Source organism: Nomascus leucogenys, chromosome 5 (assembly GCF_006542625.1).
Source record: "Nomascus leucogenys isolate Asia chromosome 5, Asia_NLE_v1, whole genome shotgun sequence".
Classification (NCBI taxonomy): Eukaryota; Metazoa; Chordata; class Mammalia; order Primates; family Hylobatidae; genus Nomascus; species Nomascus leucogenys.
The window spans coordinates 85,844,785-85,862,837 of NC_044385.1; the positions used below are offsets into that span (position 1 = coordinate 85,844,785).

Below are 18,053 nucleotides of genomic sequence, written 5' to 3' on the forward strand. Positions count from 1 at the left end.
TTTTTTTTTTTTTGAGACAGAGTTTCACTCTTTGCCCAGGTTGAAGCACAATGGCGCAACCTCTGCCTCCCGTGTCCAGGTGATTCTCCTACCTCAGCCTACTGAGTAGCTGATATTACACACATGCGCCACCACGCCCAGCTAATTTTTGTACTTTTAGTAGAGACGGGGTTTCACCATGTTGGCCAGGATGGTCTCAATCTCTTGACTTCATGATCTGCACGCCTCGGCCTCCCAAAGGGCTGGGATTACAGGTGTGAGCCACGGCGCCCAGCCAAATAGATGAATCTTATTTAAACTAACTTTATTTTTTTTTTCTGTCACTCACAGTCAAGCCTAATCCTTGCTAATACAAGTGCCTAGCACAATGTCTACCAAACAGGAGTTCAATAAGCTGTTTTGAGTCCTTTCCTTATAGAGTCAAAACATATCAAAAACTACTAATTAACACTAGCTCTTTTTTCCATAAAATATGATTTGAAAGATAGCTGCCGAGAAGCTACCATCACAGTGGTAGACATTTATATGACAAAAGGGTCTCACTGCTGATCAATTTTAAACGTATACTTAAAGGTGATCTCTTCTGAGGGGAGAAGGGACGATTACCCAAGATCTTATTTTCTTTAGGTTTTCCTATGAGTGTGAATAAATATCATTTTAGATTTTCCTATCACTTATATCATTTCTCATAAGTTAGTTCATATTTCCATATGGCATTCCTTCATAATTCTTGGCTGAAATGAAAAAATTTCTTTTTTAAATTCATGCATCATGTCCAGAAAAATAAACTCAGAGTTGAAGAGTTCCTGGAGACCAGTTGTTTTCAAAGGTTGTTTAGTACTAGAACTCCGTTTTCAAAAGAAATCTTATGTCAAAGTTCAAAAATACAAAATAAAGTGTTGCAGCCTGAAGCAGAGGAAGAAAAATAGAACCCATTTTCCAAATTCCATTCCCTATGTTAGTATGTCCAACTCGTGAAAATGCATTGAGCTGTACACTTATGTAACTGCACATGTATTATTAATTTTTAGAAAAGTACCAACATTTTTAGAAAACTACTAACATAAGCCTACAAAATTTGTGGCTGTTATGTTCTAAAGTTTGAATAAGCTTCAGGCAACACACAGTTGGAATCTGTTCAAATTTCTGACAATATATATTAAAATTCTATAATAACATATTATTCACATAGACTCATGTTTACCTGCACTGTTAATGACAGGCAGATGTGTGTCAACAATAAATAATCACGGAAAAATAACACCAACACTATAACAAACATAGAGAATATTTATACAACGATTAATAGGTACTTTTCAAACTTTATAAACATTTGTACATATTAACCTATTTAATCCTCACAACAAACCTCTGGGTTAAGTACTAATATTGCACCCATTTTATAGGTAAGAAAAGGGAAGCTCAGACAGAATAAGATACTTGTCTAAGATTATACCTATAACAAGCCGGGGTTTCAACTCCAGGTGAACCAGTTACCTAACCTCAGAGTCCATGGTCCAAATAACAGTTTCTCCTATCATATAATGTTTCTATAATCTAATTGCAAACATATTTTTAATTTTGCCCACTAAAATCACTTATTACAGTTGTTGTCATCATGGCCTATCAATAAAAAAATTCCTTAAATTCACAGGCTGATATGGTTTAGATTTGTGTCCCCTCCCAAATCTCACGTTGAATTGTGATCCCCAGTGTTGGCAAAGGGCACTGATAGGAGGTGACTGGATCATGGTGGTGAATTTTCCTCTGGCTGTTCTCATGATAGTGAGTGAGTTTTCATGAGATCTGGTTGTTTAAAAGTGTGCAGCACCTCCCCCTGCACTCTCTTCCTCCTTCTCCAGCCATGTAAGATGTGCATGCTGCTCCTTTGCCGTCTGCCATGATTGTAAGTTTTCTGAGTCCTCCCCAGCCATTCTTCCTGTATAGCCTGTGTAACTGTGAGCCACTTAAACCACTTTTCTTTATAAATTACTCAGTCTCAGGTAGCTGTTTATAACTATGCAAAAACGGACTAATACAAAGGCATACAATAATTTCAGTTTTAACTGGTTTAGTATTTTCACACAATGACAAAGAAAAGGGTATTTCTGAAGCATATTAACAATAACCCTTAAAAACCAAACTATTTCACAATTTAATGATACATGCTTTCCAGATATACTTATTAGTATAATTTCCCTGCACTGTTTCATAATACTCAAAGATGACAGTGCTATCTCCATGCAGTTATAGGACTTATGCCAAAGATGACTGTAGTGGGTGAGTAGTGCCCCCCCAAAATGCATATCCACCCAGAACCTCAGAATGTGACTTATTTGGAAATAGGAACTTTGCAGATGAAATTAGTTAAGGATCTTGAGATGAAATCATCCTGTGACTGACATCATCCAATGACTAGTGTCCATAAGCAGAGGTGAGGAGCCCAAGAGACATGGAGAAGATGGTGAGAAGATGCAGGCAGAGAGTGGAGTGATGCATCTACAAGCCAAAGAACACGAAGGACTCCGGGTAGCCACTAGAAGCTGGAAGAGAAGCATGGATGCTTCCTCCCCTGGGGTCTTCTGAAGATGCCAACCCTACTAATACTGTGATTTCAGAGACTTTAGTGAGAGACTTAATTTCTGTTGTTTACAGGCACTCAGTTTGTGGTAACTGGTTATGGCAGCCCTAACAAACCAATACAACTACTAATTCAAGATTCTGTAAGATACATAAATACAATCTGGTTTCTGGAGAGCAGCTGACAATTCTACCTGCAGCATCTGATTATCTCCATACCTCTTCCCCCGACTGGTTACATGTCAACCTTGTCTCCAACAAGATTCATAAGATTGCCACTAATGTGTTTGTTCTATCCACTGCTTAGGTTTCTTTGTAGTACACAGATTTGTTATGTTCAACTGCCCTTCAGAATACACTATTCTGAAATTTTCTTTCACCTACTTTGTAATTTCCTACTTTGTATTGCAAAACTAAGGTACAGTAAATACTGCTTTACAGACACGAGTGTAAGAGAGTTCTAAAACCTTGGTCGTCACTGGTGATACTGTCCTGTTACTTAATGTTCGCTATAGTTCATAGGTGACACTGACAGAACTGCTCAAGTAGCTACTTCAAAGCCGTAGCTGGCCCAAAATCTGCAAACACTGTAAACTGTTAGCTTCTCGAAAAGATTAACGATGTATTGATGCCACTTTCAGCCTGTTAACCTCCAAAAAGATCTAGAAGTCTTCCTGATGTGGTTTTCTTCTTCATCATCATCTATCAGCCCAAGCCACAGCAGATTCAGGAAATGTTCCTAGCTCAGTATCTCAAAAAGCAATCTTTAGCTGCAAGTAGTTCCTCCATGCCCAGTGTTCTTCAATGTCAATCTACAGAATCCTTAATTCTTCTAGTGACTTTGGGACATGCTCTTTCTGTTCCACTCTGCTGCTTTCCAAAACAGTTTATATTTGCACTATAAAATGATTACTCTTACAATCTCATATCCAAGTCTACAACTTAAACTTTTGATGCCAACTCTATACAGATAATCCCTGGAAATAAACTGGCAGGATTTAAATATGTGGTCTCTTACCAGTATACCACACTTGCAATTACACTATAAATATTTTTCACAAATCCTGTAATTACCTTGGGAATGGCCCAGTTATATCTCATCATACCTTTTTGTGAAAACAGTATTAATTTGTTGAATATAAAATTGTACATATTCTAACATTTTGGTAAGTATATGCAAACATAAAAATTATATTTTAAAAATAAATTTAACTTTTATTATATTTGGCTTATATTAACATTAAAATTATTTTAGAATTCCTAAGTATACTTACTAAATATATATGTAAAGTATACTAACATACGCTTTAGAATTCCTAAGTAAATTCCTAAGTATACTTACTAGATGACTGCAGATAGTCAAATTAGTTCCCTGAGACATAAAACCATTAGGAGTCATAAGCTGGCTTTACAAACATAGGTTTTACTCCACGATCTATCTGTAGAACCAGCACTACACAACTTGGATATACTAAATACTTTCATTATTCCCATAGGAAAATGAAAAAAAAAAAAAGTAACATCATCTACCTATGCCTTACTTTTGGAAAGGTGTCAAGAGATAACTCAGAGTGTTACTAATTTTTATCAGTTACCTGCTTATATGAAAATTACAACTATTATAGTAGCAAAACAGGGAGAAATGGAAAAGAGATATATAAATATTTATGGATATATATATATGGATATAGTGAGTAAAAGAAAAAGACAAAACAAAAACTTAGTATAGTATGATTAAGTGTACTCTAAAACAAGATCTAGGAAATGCCATAGATCTAATTCTGAAATTAAATGAGAATTTTCACGAATATATTTATTTAAAATGCCTTAACATATCCTTATACATGTACTACTTTATGTTTCATGTCTACTCAAAAGAGGAATTGAAGCATACTTGCAATTATTTCAAATCATGTGATAATTCAGTTTGTAGAAGAACCTTTGATATTTCTAAATTGATTACTAGTGCACATCCAACACAGCAGCTCTACAACTGCTACTTCAACTGATTTGATAAAGTGAAAAACCATTCAGTATAGGCTACTCTATTCTATAGCCAAAGACCTCTAAGCAAATGAGAAAAATGTCTTAAGTTAGTATATTAGTTTGCTAGGGTTGCCTTCACAAAATACCCTAGGCTGAGTGGCTTAAACAACAGAAATTCATTTCCTCAATTCTGGAGGCCAGAAGTCCAAGATCAAGGTGTCGGCACAGTTGGTTTCCTCTGAGGGGCGTAAGGAAATGATTTGCTCCAGGTCCCTCCCCATGGCTTGCAGATGGCCACCTCCTCACTGTGTCTTCACATGGTCTATCCTCTGTACATGTACATTCCTGAATGGCTGTGACTCTAAATTTCCTCTTCTTATAAGGACACAGGTCAGATTGGATTAGGGATATCCTAATGATCTCATTTTAACTCTCCTCTCTTTAAAGGCCCTATCTCCAAACATAGTCAAGTTCTGACATACTGAGGTTTAGGGCTTTAACATACGAATTTATGAGGGAACAGTACAGCTTGTAACAGTTAGAAAACATTTTTGTTCCCTTGACCATTCAATAAAAGCAATATCCCACATGGTTGTCTTCTATAACTAAATTATTTTATTATAAATATTTCCACCACCAACAACGTAGCCTATTAACTACATCATATGGGCAGATATGGGTAAAAAAACGTGTCTTTTCATAACATTCTAATATTCTATTCCTGATTTGAAAGACCAAATGAATTAATATATCGCACACAAATTATGACGCCCCAACCTACAACCTCCACGACATAATGATTCCAACCAATATAATGTCAGTTGTGTTGTTGACTCTGCTGCAGGGGATATAAAATACAATTAAACTAATAACTAATACTGATTATTCAAAATATGTATCAAGCTCACTAACAAACTTTAACTGGCATTTTTAGAAGGCTATAGCAACAAAGAGGTTAACGTGTCTGCTGGTTATAGCAGATAAATTTGAAATTTTCAAACACTATAAATTTTCCAGGTGGTTGCCACCTGGAAATTAAGTGTTCTAAGTGCTCACAGTAGGTGAATAAAAGATAAACATTTGGTATTTAGTAAGACATTTATCACAAAATGATGGAAACGCATGAGAAACTGGAAACCAGGAGAAGTATTTGAGCAGACAAATATTACGGTCAAATCAAGGAATTGCTAGCTAAAAACATACAAACAGAATCTTAAAAGTACAAGGCATAGTATTAAATGTAAAGGATTTAAAAATCAAATATATCAATGAATGCTCTTAATGCTAAAATATGGAAACAGAGAAATATGGCAAAAATTAAAAATGAGTTATCATTGAATCCACTCTGATAATACACTGAATATTGATCTCTTCTAGAAGCTTAAATCTATTCACAGCTGTCCCAGGAATAATCCCTGGTCTAGAGCAGCAGTTCCTAAATAGTAGTATAAGAATTCCTGGAAAACCTATGAATTTACCCTTAAAGAAAGAGTAGAATACACAAATTTAGGTGAGGTTCCCAGCAAAAAGCACCAAAGGGAAGGTGACATTTACTTTTAAGTTTCTTGATGAAGGAGAAAACTAGACAACATTCTCGGCCACGGCTGCCACTTCCCATGGATTTAACTTAGGCAAAACCCACCATGCAGCTCTGCATTGAGATGCTGAAGGCTATATAGAGATATGACAAATGAGAGAAAAGATATCCAAAGAAGGGTGGCCAAGCAGGATTTTTTCAAGTAAAAAAAATTTGGAAGGAGAGGTTAAGGGTGTAGGAATCAAGAGTCCCATTTTGAGACATAATATGATTCTGATACCTTTTTGAGATGCAATGGAAATAGCAAAAGCTGTTGTCGATACAAGTGTGGATCTTAGAAGGAAAGTCTGGGATATAAATTTGTAAGTCATTAACATAATGGTGGTATTATGGGAATTGAAAACATCACCTAAAGAGAAGATCTAGGGAGAAAAAAAGAGAAGGGTTCACCATTAGGCTAGTGAAAAGCACTTTTAAAAAAGCAATGCATAGACATTGCACAGAGGAGGAGGAGAAAGTAAAGGAAATTGACCGTAGGAGGGAAGAGCCTGCTGGGAAAAAGCTAGATGGGAGTGAGACAGACTGGGTTTCACTAAGACACAGACACTACACCTGAACCAAGAGTAAGACAAGAGCACAGTTTCTAACACTGTGTAATCACTCAGTAAAGGCTCATTAAGTTAGTGATTGGATGAATGAGTTACAGACTGAACTAGCATGGTATTTCTAGAATTCAGAGTTGACTAGGAAAGGATGGAAATACATGGTAGAATTATAACTTTAAAAAGGTCAGACCAAGGTGATGTTGTAAACTTACCTAGGTTTTATTTTAATATACTCACCAACAAAAAAAAGTAAGTTTTGTCATATTTTCTACTCTTTAATAAAATTTAATAATGAAATAGATTATTGGGAAGTAATCAATAAAACCTTTATAGATTAATTTTACCTGCTTAGACAAGGAAAAATGTATTGAACCTTAGAAGTCCAAAAAGAGAAATATTACAATGGTATACAGAAATACAATAATGACTCAAAATATTTTCACTGAAATGCAACAGAAAAGCTGTAAGCCACTATATCTTAGAAAAGAAGCAGTCATAATGAAGTAGATTTTTGAAAATTGTCATACAGGTAAGCTCATTAGTTGCAATGAAAGTTCTCCCTGCTGATCTAGGAGTACTTAATGACCAGGATTTGTTATGCCTCAAAAACAAAGGTACTTTTTAATTCATGTGATAGCTCACTGAGGAGGTTTCAAATCTGGAAACTTTTAAATGATGATATATAATACGTGTATAAGAGCATTAAAATACTCCAAAGCAAACACACTTACGTCATTCAAAATATTACATTTCCTCCTCAAACCTCATTCATTAATAAAGTAATATAATAATAAAAAAAAGTTATGCTTAACAATCACCTACACTATAAAAAGTACTTCAGTGATGGCTTTTCTATGTTAAAGATGAAGTTGGCTGCTCCCTGTGAAACATACTAACGGTATCTGCTGACCCATACACAGACACTAGACGCCACTCTTAACAGACAGAAACTAAAAAGTCCCAAAACCCCAGAACGCCCTGCTGAAACACAAAAACAACAAACAGAAAAATACCCAGAAGAACCAAACCAAGTTACAATTCTGCAAGTCCTTATCAAAGGTAAATATTTTTAAAGAACAAATTATAATATTAATAAAGAATTTTGAGTATGAGTCAACATAAATATTTCAAAAACTTCATTTACAGCAAAACCTGCTAAACAATAAATTCTACAATAAAAAAATACATCTACTCATCCATGTTTTTCCCCAGGAAAAAAACTCCTGGTGTATTTCAAGGCACTTTGTACCATGTTTTCATCCACTACTCTGTTATCTATCAAACTGCTTAATGTCCATCAAGAATACTCATTTCCAATTTTTTTTCATCCCATTTGGTCAAAAAATCCAAAATATCAGAATTCTCTCTTTAGGAGAGTTGATTTCCCTGAGTTAAAAGTTATTTTGACTATCACTGAGTGATTTTGAATGTTTACAACCTATTCACTTCAATGCCCTTTTGCCCTACCTCAGGTGATTTAATACAAGAAAATAATTTCAATTATTTTCCCTTCTTGAATCCTATTAAAACATCTGTAACTAAATATATGGAAAGATTCTTCTTATAGCAAGGACATTTTCAGGTTGCAGAGGGGTAAAGTGAGTAATTCAATAATTCATTAGAACACTAGGATTTATTAGTAAAAATTTAAGTAAAAAGCTTATTTTTTGTCTTACAGATCAAGACAGGCCATATGAAATATTTACTTCAAAGAAACATACATCTCAGAACAAAGTTTCAAAGAACATCTCATCCAATCACATGCTTCTTTATCAATAAAGTTCTATAATCCTCATTTTATAGAAGAACAATTTAAAGGGAGCAGGAAAAGATAAAATTGATTTTTTTAAAGAAGAAATATTCACTCTAATATGGAAAACAATAAAATATCCTTCAAGTTGATGAATTCCAATATTAAAAAGAAAATAAAGAGGTTATAAAGACAATTTCATATTACTAATGACTAGTAGTCAACAAAAAAAGAATACAGATATTCCAGCATTCCAGATGAGTTGTTTTCCAAAATGTATTCACAAATTGGTTGTTTGACACCAAGTAAAGGTGACAGAATCAATGTGAAATATAAATGAAAATTGAGGCCGGGCGCAGTGGCTCACGCCTGTAATCCCAGCACTTTGGGAGGCTGAGGCAGGCGGATCAGGAGGTCAGGAGATCGAGACCATCCTGGCTAACGCGGTGAAACCCCGTCTCTACTAAAAATATAATAAATTATCCAAGCATGGTGGCGGGCGCCTATAGTCCCAGCTACTCAGGAGGCTGAGGCAGGAGAATGGTGTGAACCTGGGAGGTGGAGCTTGCAGTAAGCCAAGATCACGCCACTGCACTCCAGCCTGGGCAACAGAGCGAGACTCCATCTCAAAAAAAGAAAAAAAAAAAAAAAAGAAAAAGAAAATTGAATTATTAAGGTAGTCAAAAAATTATATTTAAATCATATTATAACCAAGTATTAATAATAGCTCTATCCGTTCTATGACCCTTTATGACCTGATTTAAGCCCACAATTGAGACTAGAATCAGGTTAGAAATTTGGGCATCAGGAAAGGATGAAATGAAACTCTGGCAGTATGGTGTCTTCTATAACAAAAAAAGAGAGGACCAACAAGTTGGGCAGAGATAGATTTGGTACTCAGGCAAGTGGGGACACTGATTGCTGGTTCTGGTCTCAGGTATGTAATAGGCTATTAGTGCCTATGAATGACATTGAATCAAGAGAGCATCGCCCTGGCCAAAAAGTGGAGGAGATTTAGCAGTAGAAGGTAGGGCTAGCAGGTATCTATAAGGTTTAAACTGTAAAACAAAATATTTTATAATATAAGGCCTCATCATCTAACTAAACAAATTAAACTCATAGCTCCAATCATGACAACTCATAAAATCCTACAACTCTCTCTTTATTTTTAAAATGAGATATTGGGTATGAAAACACTGTGACAAAGTGGAAAGTATGTACAAATAAAAGGTATAATTTTCAGTCTTTTAGCGCTGAAGACCAGAGCCATGAAATGTTTCTTAAAAAGGCACAAACCTTTACTGGCTTTGTCTAAAGGTTCCAAATCATCCACAAAATTCAGTATATCAGGGTACCTCTCTTCACATATTTCTACCAGGAAATGAAGTAGGGTTGTTTTCTGATCTGCTGATTTTGTGTCCTTTAGCTAAATAGAACAGGAGGGAGAAAAAACACAGTCATAAGTATGTTGATATTCTGTCTACTTAAACAATATTAATACTGTATTTTGTAGATAAGAACTAAAAGTTGTAAAATTAGTTGATTTCGTTTTTGAAAAACAAATATTTAAATACTCGAAAAACTACTTTTGACTTGCTGCATGGTGAAAATCATTATTTGTTGCAAAAAAGGAATAAGTTTAATCTAGCATGCAATGTTTTATAGAAAAAAATGGCAAAATGCCTAGGAAAACAGAGTAACCTATGAGTCTGTTTAATGGTAATATTTAAACATCCCTGAGCATTCATCCATTTATCACTTGGCACATATTCATAGAATGCCTACTAGCTACTGTAGCAGTTGGAGACCTAACAACAAATAAAACATAGACTTTCCTCAAGAAGCTGTTTAGTTAAAAAATATACGTATTTGCCTTGATGTGACAGATAGTAAAGTAAAAATAATCACAACTTTCACCTAGGAGGACATGACAACAGAACTGAAACTTCAAAGACAGGAAGTTGTATGGGCTTAGGGAAAAGAAGGAAAAAATACAAAAGTGCATTAACACAGGCTCATGGAGCAGCATTTACAAGAGCTATAGATGAGGAAGGATATGACACATCTGAGGCGGCTGAGTGACTCCAGAATTAAAGTGTATGTGTATTAGGGAAGGCAAGTAGGGACATGGCAAAGATATAAATCTGAAAAGACCAAAAAATAAAAGGAAAGATAATGGCATGCAATGGAAGTAGGATTTTGATTTTGAAGCAATATAAGTTTTCCATCTAGATGAGAGATGATCAGATATACATTTTAGAAAGCTCCCTCCAGTGAGTGTGGCTAAAAAGATTAGGGCAAGAGTACTAAGAGAAGCATGAAGAGTAATTTAAAAACCCGTGGCAATAATCAGGCAGGGAGAGAGGGCAGTCTGAATGGAGGTTGTGCCTGGGAAATGGGGACAATGAGACCATGTGGGTGTGGAAACCCAGGTGATGCTGTTAACTAACATGTCAGAAAGGATGAGAAACAGATTTGTGTGAGGTGGCCAAAGAAGAAAATTGTTTTGGACAAGGTAAATTTGAAGCTTTTCGGTAGTATCCAGGTGGAAATGTCTTGAAAGAACATAAATTTATCTATCTATGTATAGAACAGTGCTTTCATTATTTTTTTCATGATTGCCCCCTAAGAAGTTTTTAGGCATTTTTTTCCTAACTGCACCTATAAAATTTTAAAACCACAAAGGTGATGCATTTATGTTTATACACTGTATGCATATCTGTGTTTTACACCTAAAAACTGGTTAAACAAGTAAGACATTTTTGCTCTCCAAGAACCAACTTTTTATCCCTGAAAGATACCTATTGAAAATACATGGTTAAACCTCAGAGGAATAAACTGGGGCACCAACTTGTGACCCCTTTGCTCCCAAAGCTAATTAGTTGATCAAATTAACATAAACAGGTATGTAGAATGAATGAAAAGAGGACACGGGCTTGAGACGACCAGGATGGACCAATCCTAATCTGAAATGGCCAAGGAGTGCAATCACAGGGAGAGGTAGTTAAACTAAAACTTCGACAATGATAAAAGTTAGCTTGGGTTTTGTGTAGTGTTGGGATAGAAAATAGTGGCAAGGAGGAGTGGTATGAACACAGGACTAATAGGTAATCTGGTAGCATTCCCTACCATTAAGTAATCATTTAGAGCAGAGATACAAATAAAGGGTTAAAAAAAATCAGTCTTTTCTACCAGAACTTAACTTAGAGCTGGAAATTCAAGGCATACCTAATTGGGTACAGCGCTATTTACTTGCTTCCAAGAATTTCCCACTTTAAAATTGGTTCCTAAATAAATTCCCATAAGTAATATTTTAAAAAATCCAACCTCACTAAATATTCTATCACTATCAGAAAAATACCAAATAACTGTTAATGTCCGGTAGTGGAAGAATGGGAGATTTCTGTACCATCAGATATATTAACATACTGACTACTTATTGATTCAAAAACTACCATAGTCCTGGGAACAGTGAGCTACCCACCTAGACAGCCTTACTTTCACATCATGACACATGTAATAGGTTCAATTGCTATGCTGACCTACACAACATGCAACTTATACAGTAGTTCCCAGTACTTTAAAAACAGACTGAACATGAACACTTAGTCCATGATTTGGTACCTTGTTTAAAAGAAATACAGATTTCACAACATAGAGCTGAGTGTTTTACAAGAGGATGCTTCAAAAATATGACTCCATTGACTACCTAGACAAATTGTCACTAACATATGTGGATGATTTGGCAATGTTAAAGCATGTCCTTGACTAATTAATAGTCTTGAGCACGTTACTGGACCTTAGCTTTCACACAGGTAAAATAAGAAAATGAAACAACACAGAAACTCTAAATTCACTTTTTACTCTAAAAATGTTAAGCATACATTATAGTGGAACTAAGAGTTAGTAGACACAGTACAATCTAATTTTTAAAAACTAGAAGAGTGGAGAAATGTAGTAATAATCTCATTTCAGAGTTATATCTGTGTGTTTGGGTCAGTTGGAATCATTCAATGGGCTTCTGTTTTTACATATAGATTCATGAATGTCAAATACAATTTTTAAGTTTCCTTACAATCCTATAATTTCATTCATACTATCATCTTAAATAGGTAAGCCCAGATTAAAAGCAGCAAACTTTTACGAATAGTTTTCTCTTTGTACAGCCACCAAAAGTTAACATGAAAGTTGTATTCTGTTTTGTTAAAAAGCACCCTAGTAGCAAAGATCCTTTATCTCATCTACCCTCATTTACAGCAATGACTACTTGGGGAACACCGTTCCTACTCTGAACTCTCGGCAACCCACTGTTACCAGTCTACACCCTTGCAGCCTGTGTGGAATGTTAAGACAATCACCATCCACCTTCACAATTTGTAAAGCCTAGAAAGAGTATTCCAATAGTATTTGTGACATAGCTAAACAGCCAGCAACTGCTAGGATTAATGTATCAAGAAGAACAACCAACTGGACTGATCTTGGTCTTTATTTGTAAGCAATGGGAATTCAGAATTTAGAATCATGGAAAACAACTACTAGTTTACTAAATGTTAAATACTCAAGTCAAACACAGATTCGAGTTATTCAGAGACAATTATAAAGCTAAACACTGATTTAGGAGGAGGGTGCTACCATGGGTTGTCTTGTTGAAAACGTCAACTGAGTGGCAAGCAGCATACTGGGAACAATCTAGTATTAAAAAGTACACTCACTGAATAGTAAAGGGAAGCACAATATTCCTATCATTTCAAAATGGGTATTCAACAATTGAAAGACACCACTCAAACTTTCAAGTAAATAAATTTGAAACTAAGCCTAATAAATAAGAGGTTCAGAAAAGAAGCATGTTGTTGATCATGCATGGTGTCTCATTTATAAACTACTATGCAGCTCTAAACTCCAGGGCAGATATTCTTCATTTATGCTCTAACATTCTCTAGAAAAATTTCACAATGCTGCCAAGATACTCTTCCTGCCTCAACTACTCTATTCTCTCCCTCCCCTCTCTCTAATCATCTTTTAAAGAGTCTTCCAAAAGCATGAAAGCATAAAATGTATTAGGTCCTTATCCATTTGCTCAATATTTTTTGATTTCATTAATGAAAATCACCAACTAAAAAGGCACATTCTACTCCTACTCATATCATACTTACTCATATCATAATCAGTTTCTGAGCTAGAACAATTAAAGCATGGAAGACAGTGTTAATTTTGTTGAAGATGAGTAACAACTTAAGTAAACTTTGTAATGCTAAATCTTGGAAAGAAAATAAAATATTTGATTTAAAAATATGTTCAGGTTAAAAGTATGCTTTATTTAAACTTTAACAGTCAGTGCTTGACAGGATTTCTTTTGTATTATTGTCAAGAGATTTATCTCACTGATGAGTAATCATCACTGTTAAATAGAATGTCCTATTTATGTATTGTTTCTTTAAGGTACATTTAATGTGGCATAAATGTCAAATAAACAAAAGATGGATGGAGTTTCTCCAACCACTCTGTTCATTCCAGACAAAATAATGTTAAAAGTGGATCCTGTAATAAATCATGGCCTAGCTGTCAGTCTGGAGTAAAACTCCCTTGTAGTTACAGTGCAAAGTTTGGGGATATTTTTGAGGTATTCAGCACAAATTTGGATGACATTTAAAGAATATTCCATTTATTTTAGTCACATGGAAATAATTTAAATTTAAACCCTAAAATAAAAACTAAGCATCTTGGTGATCTTCAGAAGTCAAGGAACTAGAATCCCTTCCTGTTTGAAATAATGAAACTTACACCTTAAGAATATTATCACATTAATAACTCTACTCCGCATCATTATGTTCCTATAATCTAGGTATGTATCAAAGCAGCATTGAATATTTAGATGTTTAGATGCTGTGGACATTAGTGAACACCAGAAACAAGACAAAATTCTGAAAAATCTTGTAACGGCACCATTAACATTTTAGAAGAATACAACCTGTAAATAATATTAATGTGAGGATGACAGTAGCAATTCTTGTTTGGTACTTACTATGAGACAGACACTAGCCAAATAATATAACACATGTTAAATGCTTAAACCATACAACCCCAAACTAGTATTATATCCATTATTTAAAAAGGAAAATGGAAATTGAGAGAGATCATATAGCTTACACTGGATCACATGGAGCCAATGATTGGAACACATGTCTGTGTGAATACAAAGCTCTTATCCACTATAAAATATAGTTCCTTTACAGAAATCTTTAGTTTAGCTTATTATTAACAAAATAAACCAAATTCTCAAAAAATGGTAGTAAAACAACAAAAGAGCACTAACACAATTTAAAATACTAGCACCCTTTAACCTGCTAATTCTAGCCTGGAAAGCATCTAAAAACAGACACCACACTCCCTTGAGGTCATTTCTAGTTCTAAGAGCACAACATTCTATTGTTTTATCTGTAAAATAAATAAAATGCCATCTGAATCATATCAACCAAATAGCAACTCTTTATATATTCCTAATGGATTACTGCTGACAAAATATCATATGATTGAAGAAAAAGGTATCTATAAAGTTTAACCTTCAATGGATTTATACCACTATATTTTAATAGCATCATATCCCATCTCAAATCTTTTGCAGAATAAAGTGGATTGTCTATGCATAAAATAGCATCTCTAAAAATAAAGGTATCCACATGAAAATGAATGTATGAAGACATACTAACAAAGACTATATCACAGTTGCTCAGATAGCTCAAAAAGTCAATGTGGTAGTACAAATTCACTAATAAAACCAACCACCATTATAGAATGGATATTGTTTTCTGGTATGTATATGTTCTTGTGTGTGTGCCTGGTGTGTGTTTGTGTGTGTATTTGAGATGGGCTCTTGCTTTATTTACATATATATTTATTTATTTATATATATAAATATTTTTAAATATATATTTTAAATAATCATTGTGCTAATGAAATTTTTCAAAACAAAACTGAGTATCACTCCAATATAAATGGCAATGAAAATCTTGAAGTAAATAAAACAAGATGGTTGAGGCAGAAGAACTGCATGAGCCTGGGAGTTCAAGACTGCAGTGAGCTATATAATCTCTCCACTGCACCCCGGCATAGGTGACAGAGTGAGACCTGGCTCTTAAAAAAAAAAAAAAAAAAAAAAAAACCAAGCCCGAGGTGCTTATGCCACTGCCATAACCACAACTGTTAATACTAAAATACAACTTTCTTAATAATTTTAAAGATAGAAACCAATTGATATTACATAAATTAAATACTAAGGCACATAAATATTAAATTACTTATGGCACTCATATATAAAAACAACTTATATTAATTACTTAATTTTCATTTTAAAATGATAATGAGAATTAAAACATTAAGTGACCAAGAAAATGCTTTAAATAATGTGGACTTCCATAATTATAATATGCTACCATATCCCCAAACACTTTCTCTGAATTATATTTTTAACACATTTCTCTTGAATTACAGTGAGTGTTGAAACTTCTATATAGAAAGCATTTGTGCATTTTAGTAAAAGTTTAGCACACTACATTATCTATTATATTGCACTGTTCTGTTCATACTGCCCCCCTTTTCCTGCAAAAGATATAAAACAGCTCAATGTTCTTTATAAAAAAGGACTATTTTCAGTTCTTTTAGTACTGAGAGATCAGAAAACAGACATTCCTAACAGGCAAATGGGAAAAAGTACTAGAATAAACAATCTGCAAGGGAACAAATATGATTAGAATACAAATATATTTTTAAAATGCTAAACTCGGATGATCAAAGACATAAAAAAAATACAAGATACTGCTTCACCAACTATATCAACAATCTCCACCTAACAAAAACTCTCACCAAGAACAACGAGTCATGGCAGGGTTGCAGTGAGACTGGCACTTTCATAGTGCCAGTCTATGAAAGCCACTGCAGGCATGTGCAAATCAGTAAAACCTCCAGGAAAATGATTTAGTAACATATGTCAAAAATTTTAAAAATATTCTTGTTTGGAGTAGTTTCAGAAAACTCACTGGAGTCCAATATTGTCCAGCCAAAGCTATATAACTAAACTGCTATTTTAGAGCACGGATTCCTTAATCTAATAATAAGAATTTCTCATGGGAACAATTAACAAAAATTGGAGTAAGTGCTTAGAAAGTGAACATGTTTAGATTGTTTATACAAATTGACCAAATACATTAATTTTAAATTAAAGGTTTTTTAACCCTTAAAATTTATTAATAATTAACTTTATATTTTAGACTTTATATTTTAGAGCAACTTTAGCTTTACAGGAAAAACTAACAGAAAACAGAGTTCCTATATACCCTTCCCTACACACACACAAATTATCCTGTTGTAAACATTTTACATTAGTGTGGTACATTTGTGACAAGTAATGTACCACTATTGACACGTTATTGTTAACTAGTTTCCACATTAAGGTTCTCTCTTTGTGTTCTGCAGTTCTGTGTGTTTTGATAAAAAACTCAGTGTTATTCATCCATCACTACAGTGTTATACAGAATAGTTTTACCACCCTAAAAAATTCTGTGTCTCACCTATTCATTCCTTCCTTCTTTCCTCTCCTCAGAACCCCTGGCAACTACTGATGTTTTATTGTCTCTAGACTTTTGTCACTTACAGAATATCACATAGTTGGAATCATACAGTACATAGCCCTTCCAGTCTGGTTTCTATCACTTAGCAATATGAATTTAATGTTCTTCCATGTCTTTCCTTGGCTTAAAGAGATCATTTATTTTTAATACTGAATAATATTCCAAATGAATATACCACAGTTTATCCATTCACCTATTGAAGGACATATTGCTTGCTTCCAAGTTCGGGCAATTATGAATAAAATGGCTGTAAACATTTGTATGCAGGTTTTTGTGTGGATGTAAGTTTTCCATTCATTTGGGTAAACACCCAGGAGTGTGATTACTGGATGGTTTGTTCTACGTATAGCTTTGTAATTGCCAGTTATCCAAAGTTGATGTGCCACATTTTGCTTTCCCACTAGCAATGAATGAAGGTTGTACTATATACTTACCAGCACTTGGTCTGTCAGTGTTTAGTATTTTAGCAATGCCAGTACATATGCAGTGGTGTCTTATTGTTTTAGTCTGCAATTCCTTAATGACATCTGCTGCTGACGATTATAGGGACAGAAAAATTACAACTCCATCCTCTTAGGGTCCTTGCTGGTCTGACAATTTAATTTGACGTGAGATAGATTAACAGGAGAAACGTGTAATGCAAGTTTTCTGTAGCACAAAGGCCATCAAGGAATGAAGACTGAAAGAAATAGAGTCAGTTACCCATCTACTGGATTGGGCAAAGAATAGTTGTTAAGAAGCAACTACATTAGGTGGGAAATTACTTTTAACAAGGCCTCTAAAAAATTCTCTTTGTTGCGACTTTTTGTTCTTGACGATTAAGGATGTTGCATCTTTCTGGTACGGGAAGGCCATCTTTTGCAAGAAAATGTTATCTTCTGCTTTTAAGAAATAGCAAGGAGGTCAAAGTGATCTTTCTACACCTGCTGTTTTCCAAGTATCTTTAAATAGTCAATATACCAGAATAGCAT

General features: G+C 34.5%; 1 protein-coding gene across 5 annotated transcripts in view; it reads right to left on the bottom strand.

The window, feature by feature from the left end:
- Positions 1-18,053, bottom strand: part of DIAPH3 (diaphanous related formin 3) — a 496,362-nt gene that overhangs the window by 181,732 nt on the left and 296,577 nt on the right. For all 5 annotated transcript variants that reach the window (XM_030813469.1, XM_012506844.2, XM_030813468.1 and 2 more), the window contains one exon: positions 9,755-9,884. In XM_030813469.1, coding sequence (XP_030669329.1) covers positions 9,755-9,884 — 130 coding nt within the window. The remainder of the gene's footprint in view (positions 1-9,754; positions 9,885-18,053) is intronic.